Raw genomic sequence first — 25,618 nt, 5'->3', positions numbered from 1 at the left:
ACAAATAAAATATGAATCATTGTGTAAACGTGTATAGATTACCTACATTTCTCAATTCCCTATTCTAATTTCATTCCCACTGCTGAGATGTACATATTTCTCATTTTCTGTCACATTGCTTATCTATATTTTTTCTTTACTTCAAATATCTTGATGACATTTTGATAATACTCCAAAAATAACATTAAACGTGGTTTAGAAAGTTTTATTGAGATTTCTATGGAGGTAGATTTGTGTATTTATTATTCAATTTAAAAAAAATCCCTGAAATAAAATTATATTTTTGATCAAAAATTGAAATGATTGAAGTCATCTTTTTTGTATTTGGGCCATATTATGGGTAGCACATTATTTGTATCTTTATTATTCAATGAAAAAAAAATATAATAATTCAATCAAAGAAAAAAAGGGTTCAAATACAATTATTTGGGTCTCTCTTTTTTATTTTTGCATTTGAAGACTTCTTTCTTTGAAAATAATTTATTTTTGATTAAAGTGATTATTTTATTTTATTTTTGTTGAATAATAAAGACACAAATCTACCTCCATAAAAGCCACGCCCCTGACGATTCGGCCAATCACGTAAAGCAGCTGTTATCGTAGTGCGTGGCCCCAATTTTATGCGCGTTCCCGTCAGGCGTTGGAGAGTCCAACATGTCGTCGCGGGTTTACATCGGCAGGCTGAGCTACAGAGCTCGGGAGAAGGACGTGGAGCGCTTCTTCAAAGGCTACGGGAAGATTCTGGAAGTGGACCTGAAAAACGGGTAAGTTTGTTCGGTCGGTCGGTGTCCGTCTGTCCGTTTTTACCGGAGCGTTAGGCCGCGCGCTCCAGGCCGCGTTGTTCGGTCCGGCCTGCTAATGCTAGTTAGCATGTGTAGCGGTCCACTAACGGCTTTTGTTGTGATTAACTACTACTGTTAAGGAATCCGCGTATATTCATCATCCTTTTGCACAAATGCTTTGAACAATAATATTTTACTCTTTTCGTTCATCTTGTTAACTTTGTTTTTTAGACTTTTGTTAGCTGCAGATGCTAATGTTGGACGTGGCAAAGTCACGGCTCGCTGTGCTGCACCATGTCTATGGTGCTGCACATAACAAACTGCACGCAGTCGCACAATCACCGCAGCATATAGGATCGGGTATTTTATTCGTGTTTTCCTATATTTTAATTTAAGCTACTTAAAAGCTGTAAAGTATCCTAACGATGTTTGATAGTTTTAATTTGGAAACAAAGACGTTCGGCTTTTGGTGCCCGAAATCTGCACTGCATACTAATGTTCCTGTGTGAATAAACGTCTGTAATTGTAAGTTTAAGAAAAAAAAGTATTTTTTTAAAAAAAAACTTAATTTAGTCTTTTTAATAGTTTTGTAATTTTCCAATTTAGTGTTTTTCTTTTGTGTATTTGTCGATTTTGTATAAATTTGTGTATTTTTATAGTAGTTTTGTATGTTTTTCGAGTAAGTTTTTCCATCTTAGTTCAGTTTACCTCTTTCTGCAATATCAGTTAGATTAGATTGCTTTTTATTTAATCTCACAGTGGGAAAATTAACATGTTACAGCAGCCAAAGACAGAGAAAGCTAAATACAAATACTGAAGAGAATTAAGGATAAAAAAATAGAATAAATAATAGATATTGGCCAAGATAACAGTCCAGATAAAACATAAATGGGTGCTTTCAATGCCATCCAATAAGATGTATATTATTGTAGTTGTTTTTTTAATAGTCATTTTGTGTGCTTACTTTAGGGGCCCCTCATAATAAATCTGTGGGATGCATGTGGCCCCTACCAGTTGCCCCTGTCTGCTTTCAAAGAAACTCTTGTAAACATTGACATAGTGCATACATTATTTTAGGGGTGTAACGATTCACTCAACTCCCGATTCGATTCACGATACTGGGTTCACGATACGATTCTCTCACGATTCATTTTACAAAATGGGACTGTACTTAAATGACTGAAAAATACTCTTTTATTTTTTGAATAATACTGTACTATTTTCCTTTTATTTTTCATTGTCAAAAGAATCCCTTGATGAACCATTCAAACAATGCAATTTAACTAAAAATAAATCTTGAATGAAATAAATAAATGATACAAATGAAGAAGCCTATTCATTTAAATTCTGGTTCCATAGTAAACAATACAAAACTGCATAATAGTTATTTTTCTTTTTAAAAGTGCAACTGAAAATGTATTTTGACTTAACAATTGGACCTTAAAAAAAAAACAGTCTGCACTAGATTTGCTTCAGATATTTGTTTGAACCAGCAGAGGGCGCTGGTAACCCAGTGGTCGGTTGGCCTGCAGCTAAGTGCAGTGAAGAAGAGATGCTATGCTAGCAGACAGGGTTAATAGAATATCGTGACTTTTACAGATATTCACTTAATATTTCAGATATTCTTTTGGTGCTAAAGGGGTAAGGAATCATTTATGAATATGTTTAAGAGTAGAAGGCGGCCAGAAAGAAAGTATTAGCAGATTTCGCCCGCCGCCATGACTTCTGGATAGCGCCCTCTGCTGGTTAAAAAAAGTGCGATTCAATTTTCACAGCATCGATGTGAACCTTGATACCTATGAATCGATTTTTAACTGCCTTACGATTAATCGTTACATCCCTACATTATTTGTATTTTTTTAGTTGAGTTTAGAAGTGATATTATACTACATGTAAATATTTACTATATCTAGACTCTAGTCAGTGGTGGTCACTGTCTACATTAGGGGTGTCCCGCTCCAATATTTATAGCGGATATCAATCCGATATCGTTTTAAAAAAAAAATGAGTATTAGTTTTTATCGGATTGCATCTAAAATCTCCAAGAAAAGCGCTCTGATAAGTTTTTGTTTTTGTTCCCGCCCTCAGTTAACATTACTTGATCAATCCTTTTGTAACATTCCACGCTACAAAATAAGTAATAAAAGTGTATATCATTTGTGCTGGTATCTTATATATCAGTATCGGGCAATATCGGTGTTGTATCGGGACACCCCTAGTTTACATATTTTAAATGTCTCTTCTCCTTCACGGATGACACAGCTTTGTACTCCTGGCTCTCCTCTCCTACTAATGGTTGTTTGCCACGCAGGTATGGGTTTGTTGAATTCGATGACCCTCGCGACGCAGACGATGCCGTGTACGACCTGAACGGCAAAGAGCTGTGTGGAGAGAGGGTCATCGTGGAGCACACCAAGGGTCCTCGCAGGGATGGAGGCTATGGTGGTGGAGGTGGAGGAGGAGGAGGAGGAGGGGGAGGTGGTGGTGGCGCCGGCGGAAGGAGTGAGTCTCTCTGAGAGAATCCTTTATTTCACATTGATGATATTTATGGGGAGGGGGGTTAAGGTGTTAGATGGTTAATTAGTGCCCATTTTAAAGGGATGGTCTTTGGTGGCTTATGTGCAGATATCACATTTTTTGTGAACTAAATCGTGGCTTGTAATTATTTTGTTGTGTTGAGGTATTTTTATGGTGGTAGATTGGTGTCTTTAGTATTCAGTCAAAAAAAAAAAAAACACATTTCAATCGGTGTTAAAATGCCAAAAACATATGAGACCCAAATAATTGCATTTGAACACTTTTTTTTATTGGTCATATTTTTTGTATTTGGGCCATATTATGGGTAGTGCATCTGTGTCTATCATTCAATCAAAAAATAAACTTTAAATCAAAATGTTAAAATGCAATTATTTCAGCCTCAAATATAATGTTTTGCATTTGAACACTTTTCTTTGAGAATGTTTATTTTATTTTTTAATTGAATAATATAAACAGAAATATACCTCCATGTATTTTACCATGCACAATAATTTTTTGTGACGTTTACATTTGCTAATCTCTGCACAGCTGCTTGTTTTTGTTAACGGTGTAGAAACCACACCCAAACTGGTTTTCTTAATTTGTTCAAATAAGCGTGAAAGCACGACGGCCACCAACGACTGGCTTCTTTTCTAATGGGCTTTAAATTCATAAATACATTTAACTGTGTAATAAAGACATTAAATTTCAATGCATTTGATATAAGACTATTTGAGCAGTGTAATGTTAATATTTTTTAAGTTTTGCTTAAGTTTTAAAGTGATTGTTGATGCGAAGGTGAAGATTTAACAAAGAACCTCAATGTTTTAATTGAAAGAGTCCTTTGCTGAGTGCCTGCCCCTATTGCTGGCCATGGTGTCCCCCCTTTCCAAGAGTGTGGTTTGACCATTCTGGGCCCCTGGGCAGACCAATAAAGGGAGCCATTGTGAATGAAGACCGCTTTTGCCATTAGGCCCAGGCCGGGCGGTGAGGATGCCATGGGGTTAGGAAGAGATGTGGGTTCGGCTCTTCTAGGTGCCTGAAACAAAAACATCTTTGTAACATTGAATTGTTTTTATTTTATTTATTTATTTAAGATAGGATAGATTTAGAAACTTGATTTAGTTCAACGCAAGTACTTCCTCAGTTGTGTAATTTTAAGTTTGACTTTACTTTTTTAAAATCTAGTCCAATTGGCAGTTTTTTAAATCAAATTCTAAATCTGTGTTTTGTATTTGCTTTAGACTTTTAAGTGAGACTGATGAATATTTAGGTTATTCTTTATATAACTTTAGAAATGTTTCTCTTTAGCAGCTTTGCTTTCCCCTTTTGTTTGTTTTTTTTCCCACGTTAAACACATTCTTACATTTTGTAGAGAGTAGCTTTAGGCTTTTTCTGAATAATTTCACCAGTCGACGTGTTGCCTGGTCCTCATTTATCTCCTTGTTTCCTTGTTACCCTGAAAGGTGGATATGGGCGCTGGGGGAGGGACAGGTACGGCCCACCGGTCAGGACTGACTATCGACTCATTGTTGAGAATCTTTCCAGTCGCTGCAGCTGGCAGGACTTAAAGGTACGGTTTTTCTACCAAATCGCACACAATTCTAATGCCTCACATTTTTAATATCAAGTTTCCCCAGTTTAGTAATTCCAGCAAATTTATTTATATTTATTCAGACAAAGTGCATTTCCTGCAACAAAAAGTTGTCTGAAAAAATGGAACCTGAGCTTATTATTCCTCTATTCATTTTTTTGCTTTTTTATCAGTTCCCATCCTTGATTTTTTTTTTTGAAAAACACGGTACACTTAAAAATGATTTTAACTGAGCAGACTTGCACGATGTTTAAAAACTAATTATTCTCCTTAAATTTGAATAAAAACACAATTCTTTGTATTGTATAGTAGGTGTTTGACACCAAGCTGTAGAAAGCAGCGAAAGATTTCTCCTTAATTTTTAAGTTTGTACAGATTTTTATCGGAAGCTGTGTTTGTCCTTCAGGACTACATGAGGCAGGCGGGCGAGGTGACGTATGCCGACACCCACAAGGGTCGGAAGAACGAGGGCGTGATAGAGTTCAGGCTTTACTCGGACATGAAGCGAGCCCTGGAGAAGCTGGACGGCACCGAGGTGAACGGCAGGAAGATCCGGCTCATCGAGGACCGCCCGGGGGCTCGGAGCCGCCGCCGCTCATACTCACGCAGCCGCAGTCGCTCCAGGTAGACGCTCTAACCTATGTTTCTAATGTATACCACTTTATCTGTGGAAGGAGATTAGTTTGTTTATATTTCAGCTGTTCTCCCTCGTCAATGATGGTAACTGTTGTTTTTAGGTCTCGCTCCAGGAGCCGTAGGTCCCGTAAGAGCCGCAGCCGCAGTGAGAGCAGCAGTCGCAGCCGCTCCCGTTCCAGGTGAGAAACTAAAGCTCAGTTAAAGGACGAGTTAACCTCAGATTAATAAAGAAGAGATGACATTAAAAACCTAGTTTAATATTGTGAGGGCATGACATCAGCCACTGATCAGAAGCGATTAAACACTGAGCTTTAGTTTAGTTTAGATTACCCACTACCTGTTGTTTCAGAGCAAAAAATTGCTGTAATATTTTGAATACCGTACTCCCATATTTAAACCAACCAAGTCAAACGTTACAGCACAGTAAACACACATTGAATCAAATAAAAATATTATACAAACAAAAGCAGGGATATTCTTTTTATTGTAATCTTTCTTTTCACATTTCATCACATCAGGCTTGTGAAACTGATACTTTGTGAATTCAATGTATCATCCCACTCCTAGCTAGCATAAAAAAAAGGTTTACTGACTTGTAAGGCCCTAAAAACTAGTGAAAAGTTAGCATTTTTAAAAAAAAATTAATGGTAAAGTGAAGCATGAAAATGTGGGAAAAAACCTTGTTTGGGATGTAAGGCATATTTATATAAAGTGCAGTATAAAGTGCAATCATGACGCCCAAAGTTGAAGGTAAGGCATAAGAAAACGCACAAATTTTATTTCATTTTTATAATAAGGTAAGGTTACTCTAAATCAATCTGACCTTTAAAAAAAAAGAAAGAGAAAAAGTTTGAACTTTACAAGCTAAAAAGGTTCATGGAGAAATAAAAGCATTGCTATTTTTCCAAAGAACTTAACTTTTATTAAGAATATTGGATGAACCCCGTGAATCCAACATAGTGCAGGGGTGTCATACTCATTTTAGTTCAGGAGCCAAATACGGACCCATTTGAACTTCAGTGGGCAACAGATTATAACAATGTGCCCTAGTTTGCAAAATGATATATCCCTGCAGGATCTTCACTTAAATGTCCCTGATTTTGGGAGTTTGGGGACATTTTGTGGAATGATTTGAAGAAAATTAAACAGTTTTGGAAAAACTTTGCATAAAAATGACTCAAGTGATATAAGAACTGGAAAACTGAGCTTTGTAATTGTTTTTAATTTCAGTTTTGTATTTGGAGGGGCCAATATACCTACAACTGAAATAGTTTTTAATTTATAAAGTATTTCATGTATTTTAATCATTTTTACTTTCTCAAGACTTAAGTTAGAAACATCACACACATAAAGATAGGTGTTAATGTAAATCATTAAAAATGATTTTTTTAATGTTTTTGTCCACAGGGCGGCGTCTCGCTCCCGCAGTCGGTCTCATAGTAAGAAGAATAAAGGCAAGACGAAGAAAGAGGAGGAGGAGCGCAGCAACGGGGCCCAGAAGAGCAAAGACGGCAGCAGGAGCCGCAGCCCCAAGAGCAAGAAGATCAAAAAAGAAGGAAAGAAGAGCAAGAAGGACCAGTCCAGGTCCCGCTCTCGGTCCAGGTCTCGCTCCCGATCAGAAATCAAAGATCGAGCCACGAAGTCCGACTCCAAGGACGACGAGTTGCCCAAGAGCGACGACGAGGGCGGAGAACCTGAACGAGGCTCTCGCTCAAGGTCCAGGTCCCAGTCTCCTGCAGAGCCCCAGTCCAGAACCAGGTCTAAATCAAAGTCTCACTCCCCCTCCCCCGCTCCAAAGGCTCGCTCCCAGTCTCGCTCGGCCTCTCGCTCAGTTTCTCGCTCTAAATCTCGCTCCCCATCTCGTTCTCGCTCCCGTTCCCGCTCCTAGTTCACGATCCGGACCGTTGGCCATGGTTCTGTCTTTCCTCTGTGAGCGCTCCCTCATTAACACCCCCTCCCAGTATTTTGATAACTCGCCATAGAAAACCCAACATTTGTGCTCAATGTATGAAACACATTTCATTTCACTCGGTGTATTTGGTCGTTGGAGTGCTTGTGACGTGGCAGAGCGCGATGTCTCTTATGTATTTTAGCTTTTTTTTTTTAACCTATTGTAGAAACGCTGTCACTGACGATGTTCAGGGTGTGAATGTGACCCAGCATCGCCCCCACACTTTAAAACTCTAGTATCTTTTGTTTTCTGATTAAAAGTTCCTCTTCTGGACTTATGTCTGCGTTTAATTTTTATTGTTTCTGCTTCCTCTCCTTCATTTACTGCAGCTCAGTCCACTTAACGTAAGTCAAACAAGAATGTTCTAAAGGGAAATGTTTTAACTACTGGCCCTACACATGATAAATAATCAGGCATAGAACAGTTTTAAATTTACTGTGTGAGAACTCCAATAACCGCAAATCCCACGTGATTTAATGCGGCGTTCTAAGCAACTCTAGATTTTCTGATCTCTTGCTTGAAAAAGTGGGATACCACCAAGTTGGAACTCTGACGTAAGTCATTTGAGTGTTTGGACATTGAACTTTCAATTCAAATGCTGAGTTCCAAATTGCCTTGAACAAGTGCAGCACTGTATCTTAGTCACTTCACTTCTTGATTAATATTTATGATCTGTTTAAGAGCGAAGGCGAAATCCACCAGATTATCTTTGTATCGGTTTTATTCAAGCCACAGTTTGATACAGTAATTGGGTAACTTTTCAGTGTTTCTCAAATAAGGGTATGTAATGGCTCTGTAGGGGGTACAGAGTGGAAAATGATCAGATAAAAGCATTACAAATATAGGTTTTTATGTATATTTTGTTTACGAATGATAATCATGTTGAAGGAAATTCTTATTTAGAACATTAACTGAAAATATATGGGTAAATCTTGGTCTCACACCAGGTGGGAGATGACAAAGGAATTAATTTATTTAAAAAGCATTCAATATTATTTCATTCCACTCATTTACAAAATGAGATTCCATCTTTATGCTTTAAAGTTTTTTTTATAGAAAAATGTACTAGGTCAGGGGTCTGCAACCTGCGGCTCTGGAGCCTTATGTGGCTCTTTGACTCTTTTGCAATGGCTCCCTATAGTTTTAAAAGAATAAAAAATATTGAATTGTTATTTTTCTTACAGCGAGTATAGATGATTGATGACATTAACTTCAAATACAATTATGATGAAACAATTTGTTAAGCTAAAAAATAAATCAGATTGTGCAATAACTCTGCCACCTTCCTACTTCATCAACCAACAACTTTCCTGCACCTGTGGCTAACCATAAATTTTAAGTTAATAAACTAACAAAAACACTATTCTGGAAAAAAATAGAGATTTTATTTGTTTGGGGAAAGATTTATTTTATTGCCAACATGTCGGCTTGATATGTTGCAAGAAATGAGCAATTAGCATGTGACATCACATGATCGTGTGTTATCAAATTCAAGTTATTTTTTGTAACTCTTTCAATCCATTAACTCACAACATTATTCTATACTGTTTTAAGTGTTCAGAATTTTAAACACTATTTTCTTCATTGAGACGGTATTTTTTCGGCTCCAGAAGGATTTTAATCCAGGTGAGATTAGACAAAATGGCTCCTTTCAGAGTAAAGGTTGCAGACACCTGTACTAGGTGTTTAAAGTGGGCGCTTAAATTCAGAAAAAATAAATAAATTGCTATTTATCATGTGATAACAGTCATTGTAACATGTGCATTTAATATTTAAAAAAAAACCATGCTTATTCACACAAACATGCCATTCAACACTGAAAGTCCATGTTGGTGCTAGGCTACATCCTGCTGACTAACGTCAACATTCAATCATCCTCTTCCTCAGAGGAAGAGCGCATCACACCCCCGCTGTCGTCTCTGTAGCAACGAGCTAACACACGCAGCTGCTCCAGAGCTTCGTCGTAATCGGAGGATTCTAGTCCTTGTGACAAGAAGCTGGGCGCCACACGGCGGATGTCCAAAGTGCTGGTGCTGCGGTGCAGCTCTGACAGCCAGGACTGGAGTGCTGGGTTGGACTGGAGTGACGTCAGGACAGGGACGGAGGAAACTGGTGAGGAGGAAACTGCAGAAGAGACAAATGTCAAGTATCGGATGATGTTTCAGAGTACATTAAGTAAAACTGATTTATGGCACTGATGACATCCAAGAGAAACCCATTAAGTCGAGAGATTAAGCTACCCAATCATTGATTTTTAAATGCTAATCTGAGTTGTTTTAAAAGGGTCAAATCCACTGGTCTGACTCATCGATATTTGGAAAATTAAATACAAGATGTAAGGCTAACTGTCGTATCCCAATGCAACTTCTATCCTCAGGTTTTCTGCATCTTCAACAGTCATCAGAGCATCTGCCGTGCACTATTTAAGAGAGAGTAAAGGTCCCTTAGGAGAGCTCTTCTGTTTCAATATCTACTACCAAACCGCAGAGTTGGAATTGTCGACCCCCTTTGGTCGCAAGTTTTTCCGGTTCATAACTATTTTTTATCATCTTTCCATAAACAAGAGGTTTACATCTGTAACTTTTCCTGATTATTTAGAGCCACTAAAAGCAGCACAAATTGGCATTTTCACAGAAGAAGTTGATTAATTAATCTAAAAGGGTTATAATATAATCTAAAAATCAGGCTGAATGTTTCACTCCAATAGTAAACAATGGGATGTTTACTGGCATTGGGGCCATGTGACATCAATCACGTGATTTCAAGATGGTGGAACACAGGCTCTAAATGTAAAGTAGTCCCATTTGGTTTTTTAAAGTTAAATTGTTTTGTTAGACATATATTCTAATAAGGACATTTCAAAGATTTTAGACCAAACTTATAAAAACAGTGGAGGATCCCTTTAAAAGCCTCCGTTGGACATTTCTTTAAAGTTAGCATGTTGCTATTAGCACTTACAGTAGCGCATCTGGGACCTTCAACGTTACTGAGCGTTATTTGTTAAATACATCATGCATTTCTATTTATAATCTTTGAAAAGTTTGATACTGAGCATTTTGTATCAATTAAAATAAGGAACATTTGTTAATTATGTTTTCTAGTTTTGTGTGCAGTTCATACAACCTTGATTCTTTCATAACGGAACGTAACATGCTAACACTTGATATCAGACTCACGTGAAGGCGTCGGGCTCTGCAGGAAACCCTGTGCGTCCACCTGTGGGCTGAATATCTGAGGATAGGGCGGAGTCAGTTTACTGGGCGTGGCCAGCAGCTGCAGAGCTCTGCAGGAGGAAGAACAGGACACACACACGTGTATGTGAGGGACAGAGAAGAGACATCATCTTCACTGAAACACACAGACTAGCACTCACAGAGGAGATGTAGGGTAGAAGGATCTGATGTAGGATCCCAGGACGTCCTCACCGCTGGGGAGGCTGTGCAGGATGGTTGTGGGTGGAGTCCCAGGAGGCAGAGCGCTGCAGGAAGTAGAGACAGAAGAGAAACATGATTAGCTTTAAGGTATTTATATAAATGTTTAAAATGATACGTTTAGAAAGAATAAATAAGTGTTTTTAAAGTCTGACCTGATGAGTGATTGATCTCCGTATCCTCTGAGCGTCGCCCACTGGCCGTAACATCGTCCGTCGCTCATCTCTGAACACGCCGACAGAGGCTTCCAGGGCGGGGCATCCGTCCAGCTGCTCAAAGTGTCGGGAAGAGAGGAGCCGTGCATCATGGGAAACGGGACAGCGCCGTAAGCAGCCACGACCTGAGATAAAACGGCACAGTCAGCAGGGGGCACCGTAAGCACACGGCAGCTACATGTGCTTCACAAAGTTTAGAACAAAAACATTGTTAAATCAAAGAGTGGAACAGTGAAAATATCATTTAAAAACAATACATTAATAAAAGTAGTAGAGATGTACATTTAAAACAAATTAATGAGGGTGTTACCTTCCTGCCTGACACGGCCAGTGTGTCCGCCAGCTGCCACATGGGGACGCTGTTGTCCCTCAGCCTGTACGACACAGTGAGGGCGTCCAGGGCCAGAGCCAAGACAGAGCTGGAGTGGAACCACAACGAGGGCTGCACAGGAGGCGCAGAGCAACGTTAAAATCTAAGCCTTTCATCGAGTCCAAGATCAGCTTTACACATCATTGTTTGGGGTTAATAATGTAACTGTGGACGTGCATTTCACAGAAATGTGAAATAATGAAATGGGTGGTGGTCTCACGTCGTAGCTGAGGTGAGGAAACGACACGGGAGACGAGGGTCGTCGGCCCAGTCCACCACGCAGAGTCAGCGGGCAGAAGAAGGAGCTGTTATTGGCCATGTGCACCGTCGCTAAGGTGCAGTTCAACAGGTGGTAAATGTCCTTCACTGGAGTCTGTGTGCACACAGAGACGGACACATGAGAGTAGGGTGGCTCAAAAAACAGTTTTTAAAAAACTTAAACCCCTCTCTGGGTGAAATGACGTTTCTTTTGGGGGAAAAAAGCGTCTTTTTTTTTTAAAGATTTTTAAAAAGATTCTCTCGGGTTCCACACGGCCCATCACATCTGACCATTATTCATCAAATATGATAATGAATGCATGTGAACAATGTTCATATTTCAGTTGAAATAACATTTGTGGGTTTTTTTTTTTGTATGATTGAAATGTTATTTCAACTGAATTATCAACATTGTCCACATGCATATATTATCATATTTCAGGGGCCGTGTGAGACCCTAGTGGATCTTTTTAAAAATCTGGAAAAACATCTACATTTCACCCAGGGAGGGGGTTTTACTTGAACAAATTGTTTTTTTATAGCCACTCTAACATAAGACGAGGTGAAAACAGTCCAGCAGACACTTACTGAATCAGCGTAGCTAACTGGCGCTGTTCCCCACGTTAGGATGCCCCGCCCACTGTAGGAGTCCTGCAGCATCTCTGTGACCTTTGACCCAAAGCCTGCAAATCCATCAGCCATGTCACACAGAACCTGGAAACCCTGAGAGGAAACCAGCTTTTAACTATCAGAGTGTTGATATAAATATAATGTATGATTATATTTACAGTATATCTGTGTACGGGTGGAGAAAGGTGAAGCTACCTGAAGGTAATCGCACTCCTCCACAAAAAAGTGGAGTTTGTCCTCCAGCTCGTCCAGCACTGCCCCCTGCAGGAGGGACTCGCCCTGACTGAAGGCCTCCAGACGGTGAGCCTCCCTACACACACACACACACACACACACCTTTACATATCATTTAAAAGAGGGTAGAACTTACAATTGCAGTTTCCTTATTTTTCCAATCATGTACTGTAAATTTTCATAAGTTAAACTTTTGAATTTGGTTAAATATTATTTAAATTGGGAGCAGTTGAAGCTTCAGGGTGGTCTTACCCGTCGTGGTTGTACTGGTGGATGATGGAGATGGTTCGGGGGTGCAGGTGGATCCTGAGGAAGTCTGACCACACCTTGACGCTTCCCTCCAGCCTGTAGCTGTGCTGCACTCGCTGCAGGCGGCTGTTCACCGTGTCCATGCTGAGCGAGCCTGAGCAGAGGAAGGGAACCATCAACTAAAACCAGTGTTTACTGGTTTCTCTCCTCCAGGGACCGAGGGTCGGTTTGTTTACCTGAGCACTGAGGCTGAGAACCGGAGCAGAAATTATCCTCAGCCAGAATCTCACCTCTCTGCACAGGAGACACAAAGCTTGTCTAAAAACTCACTCATCTGTTTTTAAAGCAGTTTCACATCAGAGACTCACGTCCATCTTGTCCAGATCTTCTAAAAACAAGTTCTTAGTTGGAGGACTTTCTTTGTGTATCATGAGGTTCCCATCCCTGAAACAAACACATTACACAATCAAATAAATGAAGAATTATACGCTGAGCAGCCACAACATGACTAACACCATTTTATCATTACATCTATTTTATTTATCCAATAATTATTGTATTTAATTAACTACAGAATAATTTTATTAAATAGGATAAGAAATTATTTAACTGTCTTTTCTTTTTTTTATGCTTTAATTGTGCACATTTTGAAGCCGTTTTATTGTAAAATGTTGATATCTTATGATTAACAATATTAATTATATATTAAATAAGACCTGGAGATAGTTGTTTTGTTTTAGGTCACCAATAATCATTGTCGTGTTCCTTCTGCGTGGGTTAATGTAAAATATGTTTGTTACTGGGCTTACTTTTTAACTACATCTTTTTGGTGTCGCTGTGGAGGAGAAGGGTTGACGGTTCGAATCCTGCTCTATCCAAGTCATTGTCGTTGCGTCTGTTTTTTCGGATTTATGGCACAGATTGCAAACAATTTTTGAGGTTATTTCCTGTATTTTTTTACAACTGCACTTTTACATTTGTTTCTTTAGCAGGTAATTAGTTTGATTTTTTATGATGTTACTTGTTCCCTGAATTATTTTGAGGGGCAATGGGTGCAGCTGGAGCTTGAAAGTTCACCTTGGTTCAAAGTGGGAAATACCCCCAAAAACAGTTTGAGAACGGCTGGTTTACCATGTGACAACTGATGTGTCCTTTCCTGAGTCGTACAAACATCCCTCCTGTCGTAGAGTCCGGAGACTCCCTACGGACAGACAGACAGACAGACAGGTTAAAAGTTGCAGACAGAAGAAGTGGTAAAAATGGTTCAAAGTGTGAATATTGGAACAATTCGTATAAACAATTAGTTTAAACTGGCAAATAATGGAAATGACAAATCACGAATGTGGTGAAATTGGCAAAAATAAGAATGAGATATGGTGAAAAGAGGTTATAAGTGACAATAATGGGTCAACATGTGACATTAGGTGGTGGAAATGGTTTATAAGTGCTAGAAACGTCTTGAAAGTGGGGGGGGGGAAATGAAGTGGCAGAAATGGGAGTAATGTAGCACAAATGCATCAAAAGGAGCAAAATTATGGTAATAAAATGAGATGAAAAAGGTTCAAATATGGCTAGTTTGGTGTAGTTGCAGAAAAGGAGTAAAAATAAGCAAAAATGGGCTAAAATTGTTAAAAAAAAATGTTCTTAAGTTTCTTGAAGGCATCTGGCGATCTCCTCCCAGTGTCTTGCGACCCCAAATGGGGTCCTGACCCCAAGGTTGAAAACCCCTGCAGCAGAGAAATAGAAAGCGTTACCTTTGAGATCCACAGCGATGAGTCGAGGCGTGTACGTGACGTGGCCGCCCTGCGTCTGGCCTTCACGGAACACCACGTCACTCTGGATCTCACCAGGCTTCTCCTCTGGGTCGTAGGACAGAGACGCATCCTGCAACGCAAACACACACTTCATTAACATCATTACTGGGATTATAGAATGCTTTTATTGGCATTGCACCATTTAAACACAAACAGGCTCCCAGTATGTTATGTATAAGTGGAGATCTTAGAGCTTGTTTTAGGAGTTGCTGCTTTCACTACGTCCCATAACGGCATGTGAAGCTCAGTTAGATGGATCGCTGACCCAGACTTTCCCCTAAAAAAGCCACACGACGCAACTCACTCACACGTGCTGTCCCTGACAGGAGAAAAAGCCAACAGTGGCACATATTGTGCCCTGAATTGTCTTTATTTAGTAGGTTTATCGTCTTTGAGTGAAAATATCAAAATATGAGTTTTGGTCCATATCATTTGTTGCATTTTGCTTTTTTAAAAAATTCATCCATGTGTACTGTGAGAGATTTGAGCACTTAAATATATTTTACATTGTGTTCAGAAATTGTTTGAATTTTCTTATAGATCAGTGGCTTTCCTTATTATAATTTAGTAGTGTTCTGCTTCTTTGTCTTGAATCATATTTAGGATATTATAAAATTCGTGTTCGATATCAGATATTTGCAGGTTCATTCACCCTAAAAAAAAAAAACCCATATCACTCAATCACAAACAGGCTCATAGGAAATGTATGATTATTGCCACATTATTAATCCTGTCAAAGTGTAAAGAGACACTAAATGAATGGATGGATTTATTTTGAGTACATGATTTGTTTTAATAAACATAAAATGTTTGATGTCGTTATTTAGAGATCTAAAAATAAAGTCTTGTAAAGGATGAACATGCGGCTCTAAAAATTAATTCATTACATTAGTGTGTCAGTGATTTATTTATGTTTTTATTTTGTAGAGTGTACAATCTTTCAGAATATCTTCTTAATACCTGATGTTGCCAATTAAGCACCACAAATAACCTAATTTTATATTGTATTTTTCGAGTAAAAAGTTGAGTTATTACAATTTCAATTTTGAGAAAATGGTAAAACTAGTTCTCATCGCCCAACACACGCTAGCCGCAACGTTAGCCTGTTAGCTCTGCGTTAGCCCCGCAGCAGTTTTACTCACCTGTAAATTCCACCAGTGAGTGCCCACATAGTTGGAATAATGTCCCAGCTGGAGAGTGATGACTTCCCTACAAACGCTCATCCTGATGGGAGTCAAAATGCAGCACACAGCAGAGGGAAAGAGTCATGCTTAGTGATGTGCTGAGCGTGCCGAGTAATCTAAGGGAGGTTCTTTAGAAGCGTGGGTCGAGGCGCGTGTTGGTGACGTATGTGGTGACGTTCGAAGCCTCGCGGAGCGGCCGTACCACGTGACTGAATCCGGAAATGATTCGCTGGTTTGGAGCGCGATTCAAAATAAAACGGATGAGTCGACGCAATGGATTCCCCCTCACTTTTTGTGTTTTTGGGTTATTGCGCTTCTTTTGGCATCCTATTCGAGCTTCTGCTTTTGCGATGGAACCAGCAAGAAAGAGAAGATTTTCTCCAGTTTGGGAGCACTTTGAGCAGATCTCACCTAATAAGGTAAGGCATAGCAATAATTATGTAATAATAGATTACACAAATATGACAACATATAATTTCTCTTGCTCACATTTGTCTTTTCTAAATAGGTTTGAATAATTGTTTATTTTAATTGTAGGTGAAGTGTCTGTTGTGCTCTAAACAACTGGGTTATAATAATAACACCTCAGCTATGCTAAGGCATGATTGTCCTACAATTACAGTTTATATGGTTATTTGAATTTAATTGTCCATTAAAATGTCTAACTATAACATATACATTTTCATTCAGCTGAGACGGTTGACTTGACTGAGGTGTTGGTGGATATGGTGATTCAGGATTCCCAGCCCTTTTCCATTGTGGAGGGAAGTGGCTTCCGAAACCTTTGGCTCCATCTTATGTTCTTCCCACGTGGCAGGTATTTATGTGAACAAATGAAACAATGTTAACAAGTTCTTTTTCTCAGATCTGCTATTTCAATACTCTACTTTTTTTAGACTTTGAGAAAGCCATGGTGGAGAAGAGGTATAGGGAAGCCAAAGACAAGGCCAAAGTGGTCGTGTCTACTGCATCTGCTGTTAGTTTAACAGCAGACATGTGGACCTCAATCAACACGGATGCCTATCTCGCTGTGACTTGTCATTTTATTGATGAGACCACTTCTCTGCAGACTGTTGTCCTTGGGGTGCAGCATTTCCCTGAGGCACATACAGCAGCAAATATTGCTCGACTTGAAAGTCCCCTTCAATATTGGGAAAAACATAAATCTACATTTCCAAATCTGTACAAACTTGCCATTACATATCTATGCACACCTGCATCATCTGTGCCCTGTGAACGGGTGAAATCCTGTGCAAAAAAAGAAATCGCCTAAGTCCAAATACTCTCGAAAAATTATTATTTTTAAATAAAAATGAATAAATGTATTTTTGTTTTTTATTAAATTCTGTCAATAGTTGCATAAGCACATACATGAACAAAGTCACACAAGCTCATTTTACATCACAACTTTCTCCACATTACTGGCTGTATTCTTTCAGACCATAGTTCAGACCTTACTATTTTTTATAGGCCCTTGGCATGTATTACATTTTTTTGTCCACATGATGGCGTAGTGGAGCATGTATCACTGCGACCCTTCGAACCATGTGCTGAGTAAATAGGCTGCGATCCCTCAATGCTTCATGAGGCTTCATATTGCCATCACTAGTCATGCTCCATGTTGGACATGTTTAAAATGACAACACAGGAAGAAGGCGGGTCGCAGGACCTGCATGGCTTCCTATTGGTCAGTAGAGTTTGATGAGAGAGATTTGATTGGATGTTGAAATTACGCCTGCTTTTGTGAGACAGAGCCGTATATGGAGAGAAACATGACTCGTCAAAATAAAATAAAATTAAATATGACGTTTAGTAAAGAAATAAAACATTTAAAAAAAGACAGGGGTCAAATAATTTTGACAGAGCGTCACTTAAAAAAATACATACATTGTAGCTCATATTCAGTTAAAAAGATAATAAATACATTTCATAATTACACGTTAATAGTTCAGATAGTCCTTCAATAAATAAATAAGTAATAATTCAGCTAATTAATTTAGGTATAATTTATTTATTTGGTTAAAGATACAGAGAGACACAAGGGAGGAACTTGTTTCGCTTTATTGCGTTGCTGGGGGTAATAAATAGCTGTGGCACTGCCTGAATGTGTCTGAAATAAGTCTATTAAAGGACATTTAAAGTTGTTATTTAAGAAGAAGACCTCAGCTTTAGTCCCTTTATTGAAGTTGATGCAGCCAATGAGGTATTTTATTTCTGAAACGTGTAAAATGTGTGTGTCTTTTCGTGAGTTAATTGAAGTTTTGTATTTTATTTTCTTAGTTCTGACAGAATTGAATTTGACATGTTAAATAAATGGCTGTTTAGTTTAAAGCCCAAGAAGAACAATGTTGAGCCTTGATTGAACTCAGAGGTAACATAACGCATTGTATCGAACAATTTTACAAATATTCAAACTATTTTACAATGACATGAAATGTATCTTGAAAACGAAATCATGTGAAATGCTGAAAAATATTTTTATGTACCTGTTACAAATGATATCTCAACATTCTGCATGATTTACCTTTAGGACACCACCAGGGGGCGCCTTTTAATCATCTAATGATCCTCATATGTCAAATTTAAGGCCCGGGGGCCAAATCCGGCCCTTTACAGCATCCGATATACACACAGGAGAAAATCAAAAAAATCACAAGAGAAAACATGAATCTTTGTGTATTTGGTAGTCATTTTTAATGTTACACTTGAAAAAAACCTGAATATTCTGACAAAATCTTTCAATTTTCCACAAATTACAAGATAATATTTCCTTATTTAAATAGAATTTAGTCACAAAATGTAGGAACCTAAAATGAGGACCATGTTGGGACTTATATCTGTCACTTATTGCTTGGATATGGTCAGTTTCTTACATATTTTATATTTTATGTACATGTAGAAGTACAAACTAGGGCACAATAATGTTGAAATGACTAATTTTCCAGCATTAAATCTGTGGCCCACTTGAGATCAAACTGCTCCGTATTTGGCCCCTGAACTAAAATGAGTTTGACTTCAAACATTTTTGTGCAAATACAGAAAATGTATTTGTGCTTTGTTGTGGTTGGATGTACAAGCAGCTAAACCAATAAGTGAGGGGAAAAATTATAGAAATAACTTTTTAAAATTCCATAATAACAAACGACTTACAGACGGTCTGTCCTGGTCTGTAGGAGAGTGTTTTATTGGTGTTTACGTATTTGTTATTTGTTGCTTACATGAGCCTGTTTGGATGCACATGTCATAAACAAACAGTGGAGCTGTTTACTCCCCTCCTTTGAACAGTGACACCACAGGCTGAAACCACTTTTTGAGCTCCTTCATCTTCTCTCCCAGGGCGCTCCACAGGTTCTTCCCGGTGTTCCCCAAGCGGTCCTTGATGTCCTCTGCCATGTCCTGGAGCTTCTCCTTCACCTTGTTGGTCTGGGACTGAAATAGGTCACACAGGGACTTCACCTTGGCCTCTGCGTTCTGATAGATTTCTTTGAAGAATGGTCCGACCTTTGACCTGATGCCATTCAGTTGGTTTGAAGCGCTGGCCTGAATGTCTTCAAAGTAGCTTGAAATGTGTCTGAGACGAAGGGAAAAGACTCATTTCAGTGCAGCTCATATCATCCCATAGATCTATGCTGCAACTATTTATAATTTCCGCAATCTTTTTTGTCAAAGCAATCAGCAGATGCCCCTGTGGAAAACTGGCAGTTGACAGTTGAAACATGTCAGGAGATCAAAGTAAACTTCTTGAAAAAAGTTGTTTGGATAAAAGAAACTTTAACATATTAATAGTAATGTTTGTGGTGCTTGTGGTTTGTCCCCCAAAAATAGCCTAAAAAGGAACTATAGGAACATTTCCTTATTATTTTTTAAATCATTGTTAAATCTTTCCATGTACCTCCTGCAATGTGCAACTGTACCCCTGTTTGGAAACCACTGGTCTAGCAGGTAAGTCAGAAGTTCTCAACTTGTGGGATCGGGTCATAAATTAGGTCACGGAGCCAAACACAGAGGGTCCTAAACAACTTCCTGCTTTTTTCCCTCAGACACCTTAGTTCGTCTGCAGATGTTTCACTCACCTCTGGATCTCCTGCGTGTCTTTCTGCAGACGTTTCCTGAGCTTGCGCGTATAGGCCGACACCCTGGCTCTGACGTCGTCTACGTTCTGCTCCATCATCACCTGCAGCTCCTCCCCGTACTTCTCCATCTGGTCCTTGCCCTCCTTCATGTGCTGGTACAGTTTGTCATACAGTCGCTGTAGGTCTCTAACTGCTTCTTCTGTGGCCTCCTTTGCGTACGGAGCCAGCTTCTTCTCAATGTAGTTCTTGTACTTGTTTAGTTCGTCCATGGTGTCCTGGATCAGGGTGCTGTTCAGGAGAAGACCACGATCAGGACTTTTGTTGGTGGTTTGTTACAAATCTCAATGGTACAACTGCATTGTTAACACCCATCCATCTCGTAATAATATTCATCTTGATCAGGCAGATGAGAAAGTAGGGTACAGTTACTCATAGTTATTCACTTTTTTCTCTTAAACTCACTCAAGTTCTCTGGTGATCTGGGATTTCTTCATGTCGTTCATCAGCTCCTCAATCTTCTCTCCCAGATTTGTGAAGTAATCCTTGACTTTGTTGACCGCAGCCTCCCAGGAGCTCTGAGCATCGTTCTGAGGGAGGCGTCGGCCATGGCAGCCTGGTTCACACAAAGAGACCATCCACCATTAAACTCAGGTCTGCCACAAATAACAGGACTCTCACATTAGCTTATGTATATTTTAGTTTACCATGACATCTTTTAGTTAAAAAAAACCCCTCTTTGCTCAGTTTTTAGCTTTATATAGTTCAGTTTAGTTTAACTTTGCTCAGGTTTTAGGTTTACATAGCTAGTTTAGTTTAAATTAGCTCAGTTTTTAGGTTTACATAGCTAGTTTAGTTTAAATTAGCTAAGTTTTAAGGTTTACATAGCTAGTTTAGTTTAAATTAGCTCAGTTTTTAGGTTTACATAGCTAGTTTAGTTTAAATTAGCTCAGTTTTTAAGGTTTACATAGCTAGTTTAGTTTAAATTAGCTCAGTTTTTAGGTTTACATAGCTAGTTTAGTTTAAATTAGCTCAGTTTTAAGGTTTACATAGCTAGTTTAGTTTAAATTAGCTCAGTTTTTAGGTGTACATAGCTAGTTTAGTTTAAATTAGCTCAGTTTTAAGGTTTACATAGCTAGTTTAGTTTAAATTAGCTCAGTTTTTAGGTTTACATAGCTAGTTTAGTTTAAATTAGCTCAGTTTTAAGGTTTACATAGCTAGTTTAGTTTAAATTAGCTCAGTTTTAAGGTTTACATAGCTAGTTTAGTTTAAATTAGCTCAGTTTTAAGGTTTACATGCTAGTTTAGTTTAAATTAGCTCAGTTTTTAAGGTTTACATAGCTAGTTTAGTTTAAATTAGCTCATTTTTTAGGTTTACATAGCTAGTTTAGTTTAAATTAGCTCAGTTTTTAGGTTTACATAGCTAGTTTAGTTTAAATTAGCTCAGTTTTAAGGTTTACATAGCTAGTTTAGTTTAAATTAGATCAGTTTTAAGGTTTACATAGCTAGTTTAGTTTAAATTAGCTCAGTTTTAAGGTTTACATAGCTAGTTTAGTTTAAATTAGATCAGTTTTAAGGTTTACATAGCTAGTTTAGTTTAAATTTCTTGTTAAATGCATTCAGTTTTGTTTAGTGTTCAACTTGACACACTAAGCTCAACTAAATTAAACCCAACTCAGTTTAGCTTGGTTTAATCTCTTTCTGTTTACCAGTAGTTTGAATTAATGACATATTCAGTAGTTGTCGTATGGAAGCTTATTGCATTCACATAGGAAAATACTTTTGGTTCTTCTGAATTGATGATAAAAATACGTTTGAAAAAAATGCTGATGTTTTTCTGTTTTTATAAGAAATTTTATTTTTTTTTTTTTATTAGATAATTGCTTTATAGGAAATATTTTTCAGTTTTTATGAGTTGATGAGAAATTTTTTATAGGAAATTCAGAAAAAATAAATATTTTGTATAAAAACATATCTCATTAATATTTCCTTTAAAAACAGAAAAACAGCAGTTTTTTTTTTTTATTATTTACTTGTTTTTATTTCATCATAGTTTATCTTCAGTGAATGCAATAAGCTTCTGAATCATAGCCTAGGGGAATGGAGTTAGTCTTTGGTTTGGTTAATCATGCTTTATCTATTTTGGCACTTTGTATCGGTTCAACATTCCTTCCTTTGATGATTCTAAGCAAGTTTTAACGTCTATCCTAAGGCAGAGGTTGGCAACATTTATTACAGCGGGGCCACAAAAATGTGTTTGTTTGACACATGATCAACGTTCACGTCAGCATTTAGAATAATGAGCGATCTGAGCATAAACACAGGAAAAAACAAAGCAAAAAAACAAAATATATGTTTTTGGAGTCATGTTGTGTATTTGTGTTTGTCATTTTTGCATTTTTGGAGAAATTTTTGAGTATTTCTGTTGTTGTTTTACTTGTTTGTTCATACTGTGGATTTGCAGAGTTATTATTTGCGTTTTTCTAGTCTTTTGGTGTATTTCTGTTGTCATTTTCTGTAATTTGGAATATTTTTCTGAGTAACTTTGTGTACTAATGTTGTCATTTTTTTTCATTTTTGTTGTATTTTCTGTCTTCTTTTGCTGTATTTTCCTTATTTTTTTTTTTTTTTTTATCTCTTCTTGCTCTTGTTTTGTGTATTTTTCTGTCATTTTGTACATTTACTTTGGGAGCCGCATAAAATTAGACTGAGGGCCAAATCTGGCCCCTGGGCCACCAGTTGCCTATCTCTGTGTGTCTGTAAGCAATCATATCAAACTCACCTGCGAAGACTGCCAAAGCCAGGATTAGTGCAAACAGCCTCATGTTGACCAGAAACACAGACCCTGGACCAGTGATCACAGATTATTGTTATATTTCTGAACAGTTAAACTCCAGCTGAAAGAGCAGCGTGGACGTGTGTGTGCGTGCCTTACCTCTGCGATGTGTGACGCCTGCGGGGAAAACTCAGCGTGTCACTCAGTATTTATACACTTAAAAATCCAATTGATTTGATCTAATAAAGATGAGGTAGATCGCTGCCCTGCGTCCGAAGTTCTCGACCCGCGCTGCTCTGTTGTCACCGTTTATTGCTGTGTGTGTTGTTTTGGCTCCACGTCTCTCACTGACAGAGCATGTGAACACATGTCGTCAACGCAGTGCCAACAGCTACTGGGATTGCCTCAGATTAGTGGAAACAGTTTAAATAAAATGCATTTCCAGCTTTTTTGCTTTCATTGGCCTGAAACTATCAGAGTGGCTATTTCTGCAGCAGCAGCAGCCTGAGGTCAAAGGTCACTTCAGTGTAATTTGCCGTGTCTGGTTCACAGTCTGCCTTTTATAGAGTTTATGAAACTCTTATAAGATGGGAATGTGTGCTGATGGCCTGTCTCAACAGTTCAGAGTTATTAGTGAATGACTCAGCATGCAGCAAGAAGGTTATTGAAAAAATATGTGGAACTGATCCTTATCAGAAGGTGGAACAGTTTGAACCGTGGACACAACATAAAACGTGTTTACTGTTTATTGTCTCAACACTGGTTACTGTCAGGGATGTTAAAGGGTGAGGTGGTGAGGGGGACAGAACATTCATGTCCGCATTTAGAATAATGAGCGATCTGTGCATTATTACAGGAAAAAACAAAGAGTTTTCATAGTAATGTGTGTTTTTCTGTCATTCTGTGTATGTTTGTTGTTGTCCTACTTATTGTGAGGCATTTTGTGCATTTCTGTTGTCCTTTTGTGTATTTTTCCTGTAAAATATATGTTTTTTGGAGTCATATTGTGTATTTCTGTTGTCATTTTGCTTTTTTGTTATTGCTGTGGGTTTCCAGAGTCATTTGTCGTGTTTTTCTTCGTCTTTTTGTGTACTTCTGTTGTCATTTTTTGTAATTTTGTATATTTTTCTGTGTATATTTGTGTATTACTGTTGTCGTTTTGTACATTTTGGAGTAGTTTTGTGTGTTTTTGGAGTATTTTCTGTGTTTTTCTTTTGTCTTTTACTGTATTTTCCTGCAATGCTGTAATTCTTTGTTTTTTTTAATGTATTCTTGCTCTTGTTTTGTGTATTTTTCTGTCATTCTGTGTATGTTTGTTGTTGTCTTGCTTATTGTGAGGTATTTTGTGCATTCCTGTTGTCTTTTTGTGTATTTTTCCTGTAAAATATATGTTTTCTGGAGTCATATTGTGTATTTGTGCTGTCATTTTGTGTTTTTTGGAGTAATTCGTGTGTACTTCTGTTGTTCCATAGGTATTTTTCGTGTTTTTCTTTGTCTTTTTGTGTACTTTTGTTGTCATTTTCTGTAATTTTGTATATTTTTCTGTGTAATTTTGTGTATTACTGTTGTCGTTTTGTACATTTTTTTTTTTTTTAATGTATTCTTGCGCTTCTTTTGTGTATTTTTCTGTATGTTTGTACATTTACTTTGGGAGCCACATAAAATTAGACCGAGGGCCAGAAGTGGTCCCCGGGCCGCCAGATGCCTATGTCTCCTTTAAAGAAAACTCAGAAATACAAACATGGTACAAACCAAACACAGCAAAGCACCAACTGAAAACACAACGGCGTGCAAAAGAAAGGTAACTAACAGTGTGTGTGTGTGTGTGTGTGTGGACTATAAACAGTCTGTGTGTCGACTGTGTGCAGTTTTTTTAAAAAGGGATTTCATAATGTTGAGCATATATATATATATATATTTAGCTGTGTGCTTGTAGTTTCAGAATGGCATGAATTGTCAGTCTAGCAGTGGCACTTTAAGATGTTTCACTTTAAAGAGGAAAAGTCTTATTTGGTTTATTGTTTGTTTTATTTGGAATGTTTAGTTTGAAACTTGAAAAGCTCATAACATGTTCAAATTCAAATATATTTCAATTTTTTTAATACTACTACTAATAATAATAATACAAAAATAAATAAATACATTTTTGTCTTTTTTCCATTTCAAAATAAAGTATTGTAAATAATAATCATCATGTATTGTATTGGATGAAGTGTCTTACCTAAGGACACAATGACAGATGCTACTAGAACAACTCCCATCCAAATACTAAGCAGGCCCAGCTTTGTTTAGCTTCTGAGATGGGGCTGTGACAGGCAGGTACCGTATGGCCACAAATCATTGTATCGATCATGTGAACCCAACATCTCAGAACTTATTGTGTCATGAACTCTGTCTATCGTCCCACCCTTACTGAGTGGCAGTGTTATTGACTATATATGGATGAGATCACTGTGACATTAATAATTTAGGAACGATCCTCTGGGATTAAAGTGTGACCCTTAGGTGATCATATTTTTGTTCTTTGAATAAACATTGATCATACACTCATATTGAGCTGTATTAAAACCAGTATTTGTGGTATTTTTTTGCTTATGTGGCATTGAATGGGGAAAAAAGTGCAGGTGCTGGAGCAGAATCTACTGTTTATAAGTTTATGGTTGTAGTTTTGAATCGTGGCCTCAGTTTATTTATTCATTATAAGCTCTGAATTGGCTGTAGAAGTAAAAGTGTGTGTGGTTTCTGTTTGTTAACACCTTAGCGATGAACGGGACACTAAAGAGAGCTAACTATAAATACAGTATTATAATGCATTGTTTCCTTTACTAGAATCAGGAAAGGTATCTATACTGTTTTATTTATGTAGCCGTGCTCTGATTTGTTATTTATGCAGTTTTGCAGCAGTTTA

General features: G+C 37.9%; 3 protein-coding genes across 4 annotated transcripts; 1 reads left to right on the top strand and 2 right to left on the bottom strand.

Annotated features, from left to right (window-relative positions):
• Positions 1-597: 597 nt before the first annotated feature.
• On the top strand, positions 598-7,757 carry srsf4 (serine and arginine rich splicing factor 4). Of its 2 annotated transcripts, XM_028461208.1 has the most exons (6): positions 598-764; positions 3,094-3,284; positions 4,766-4,872; positions 5,300-5,517; positions 5,631-5,708; positions 6,937-7,757. In XM_028461208.1, the coding sequence occupies exons 1-6, from the start codon at positions 655-657 to the stop codon at positions 7,415-7,417; spliced, it is 1,185 nt and encodes a 394-aa protein (XP_028317009.1). In that variant the 5' UTR covers positions 598-654; the 3' UTR covers positions 7,418-7,757. The 2 variants fall into 2 exon arrangements, with proteins under 2 accessions (XP_028317009.1, XP_028317010.1); XM_028461209.1 differs by lacking the exons at positions 598-764; positions 3,094-3,284 and adding an exon at positions 3,646-4,334.
• Positions 7,758-9,221: 1,464 nt separating this feature from the next.
• msto1 (misato mitochondrial distribution and morphology regulator 1) lies at positions 9,222-16,018 on the bottom strand. Its single transcript, XM_028461165.1, has 14 exons — positions 15,824-16,018; positions 14,622-14,751; positions 13,999-14,068; positions 13,236-13,311; positions 13,104-13,161; positions 12,871-13,021; positions 12,580-12,694; positions 12,343-12,477; positions 11,717-11,869; positions 11,437-11,568; positions 11,067-11,251; positions 10,854-10,958; positions 10,657-10,763; positions 9,222-9,604 (listed from the first exon to the last, which is right to left on the bottom strand). The coding sequence occupies exons 1-14, from the start codon at positions 15,902-15,904 to the stop codon at positions 9,348-9,350; spliced, it is 1,755 nt and encodes a 584-aa protein (XP_028316966.1). The 5' UTR covers positions 15,905-16,018; the 3' UTR covers positions 9,222-9,347.
• A 3,005-nt stretch (positions 16,019-19,023) lies between these two features.
• apoea (apolipoprotein Ea) lies at positions 19,024-23,076 on the bottom strand. Its single transcript, XM_028460577.1, has 5 exons — positions 22,870-23,076; positions 22,717-22,780; positions 20,401-20,551; positions 19,939-20,226; positions 19,024-19,436 (listed from the first exon to the last, which is right to left on the bottom strand). Exons 2-5 carry the CDS (start codon positions 22,757-22,759, stop codon positions 19,130-19,132), a joined length of 789 nt encoding a protein of 262 aa, XP_028316378.1. The 5' UTR covers positions 22,760-22,780; positions 22,870-23,076; the 3' UTR covers positions 19,024-19,129.
• Positions 23,077-25,618: the final 2,542 nt, after the last annotated feature.

This window comes from Gouania willdenowi, chromosome 11, assembly GCF_900634775.1.
Source record: "Gouania willdenowi chromosome 11, fGouWil2.1, whole genome shotgun sequence".
Lineage (NCBI taxonomy): Eukaryota > Metazoa > Chordata > Actinopteri > Blenniiformes > Gobiesocidae > Gouania > Gouania willdenowi.
This window is presented reverse-complemented; position numbering and strand designations above follow the sequence as displayed.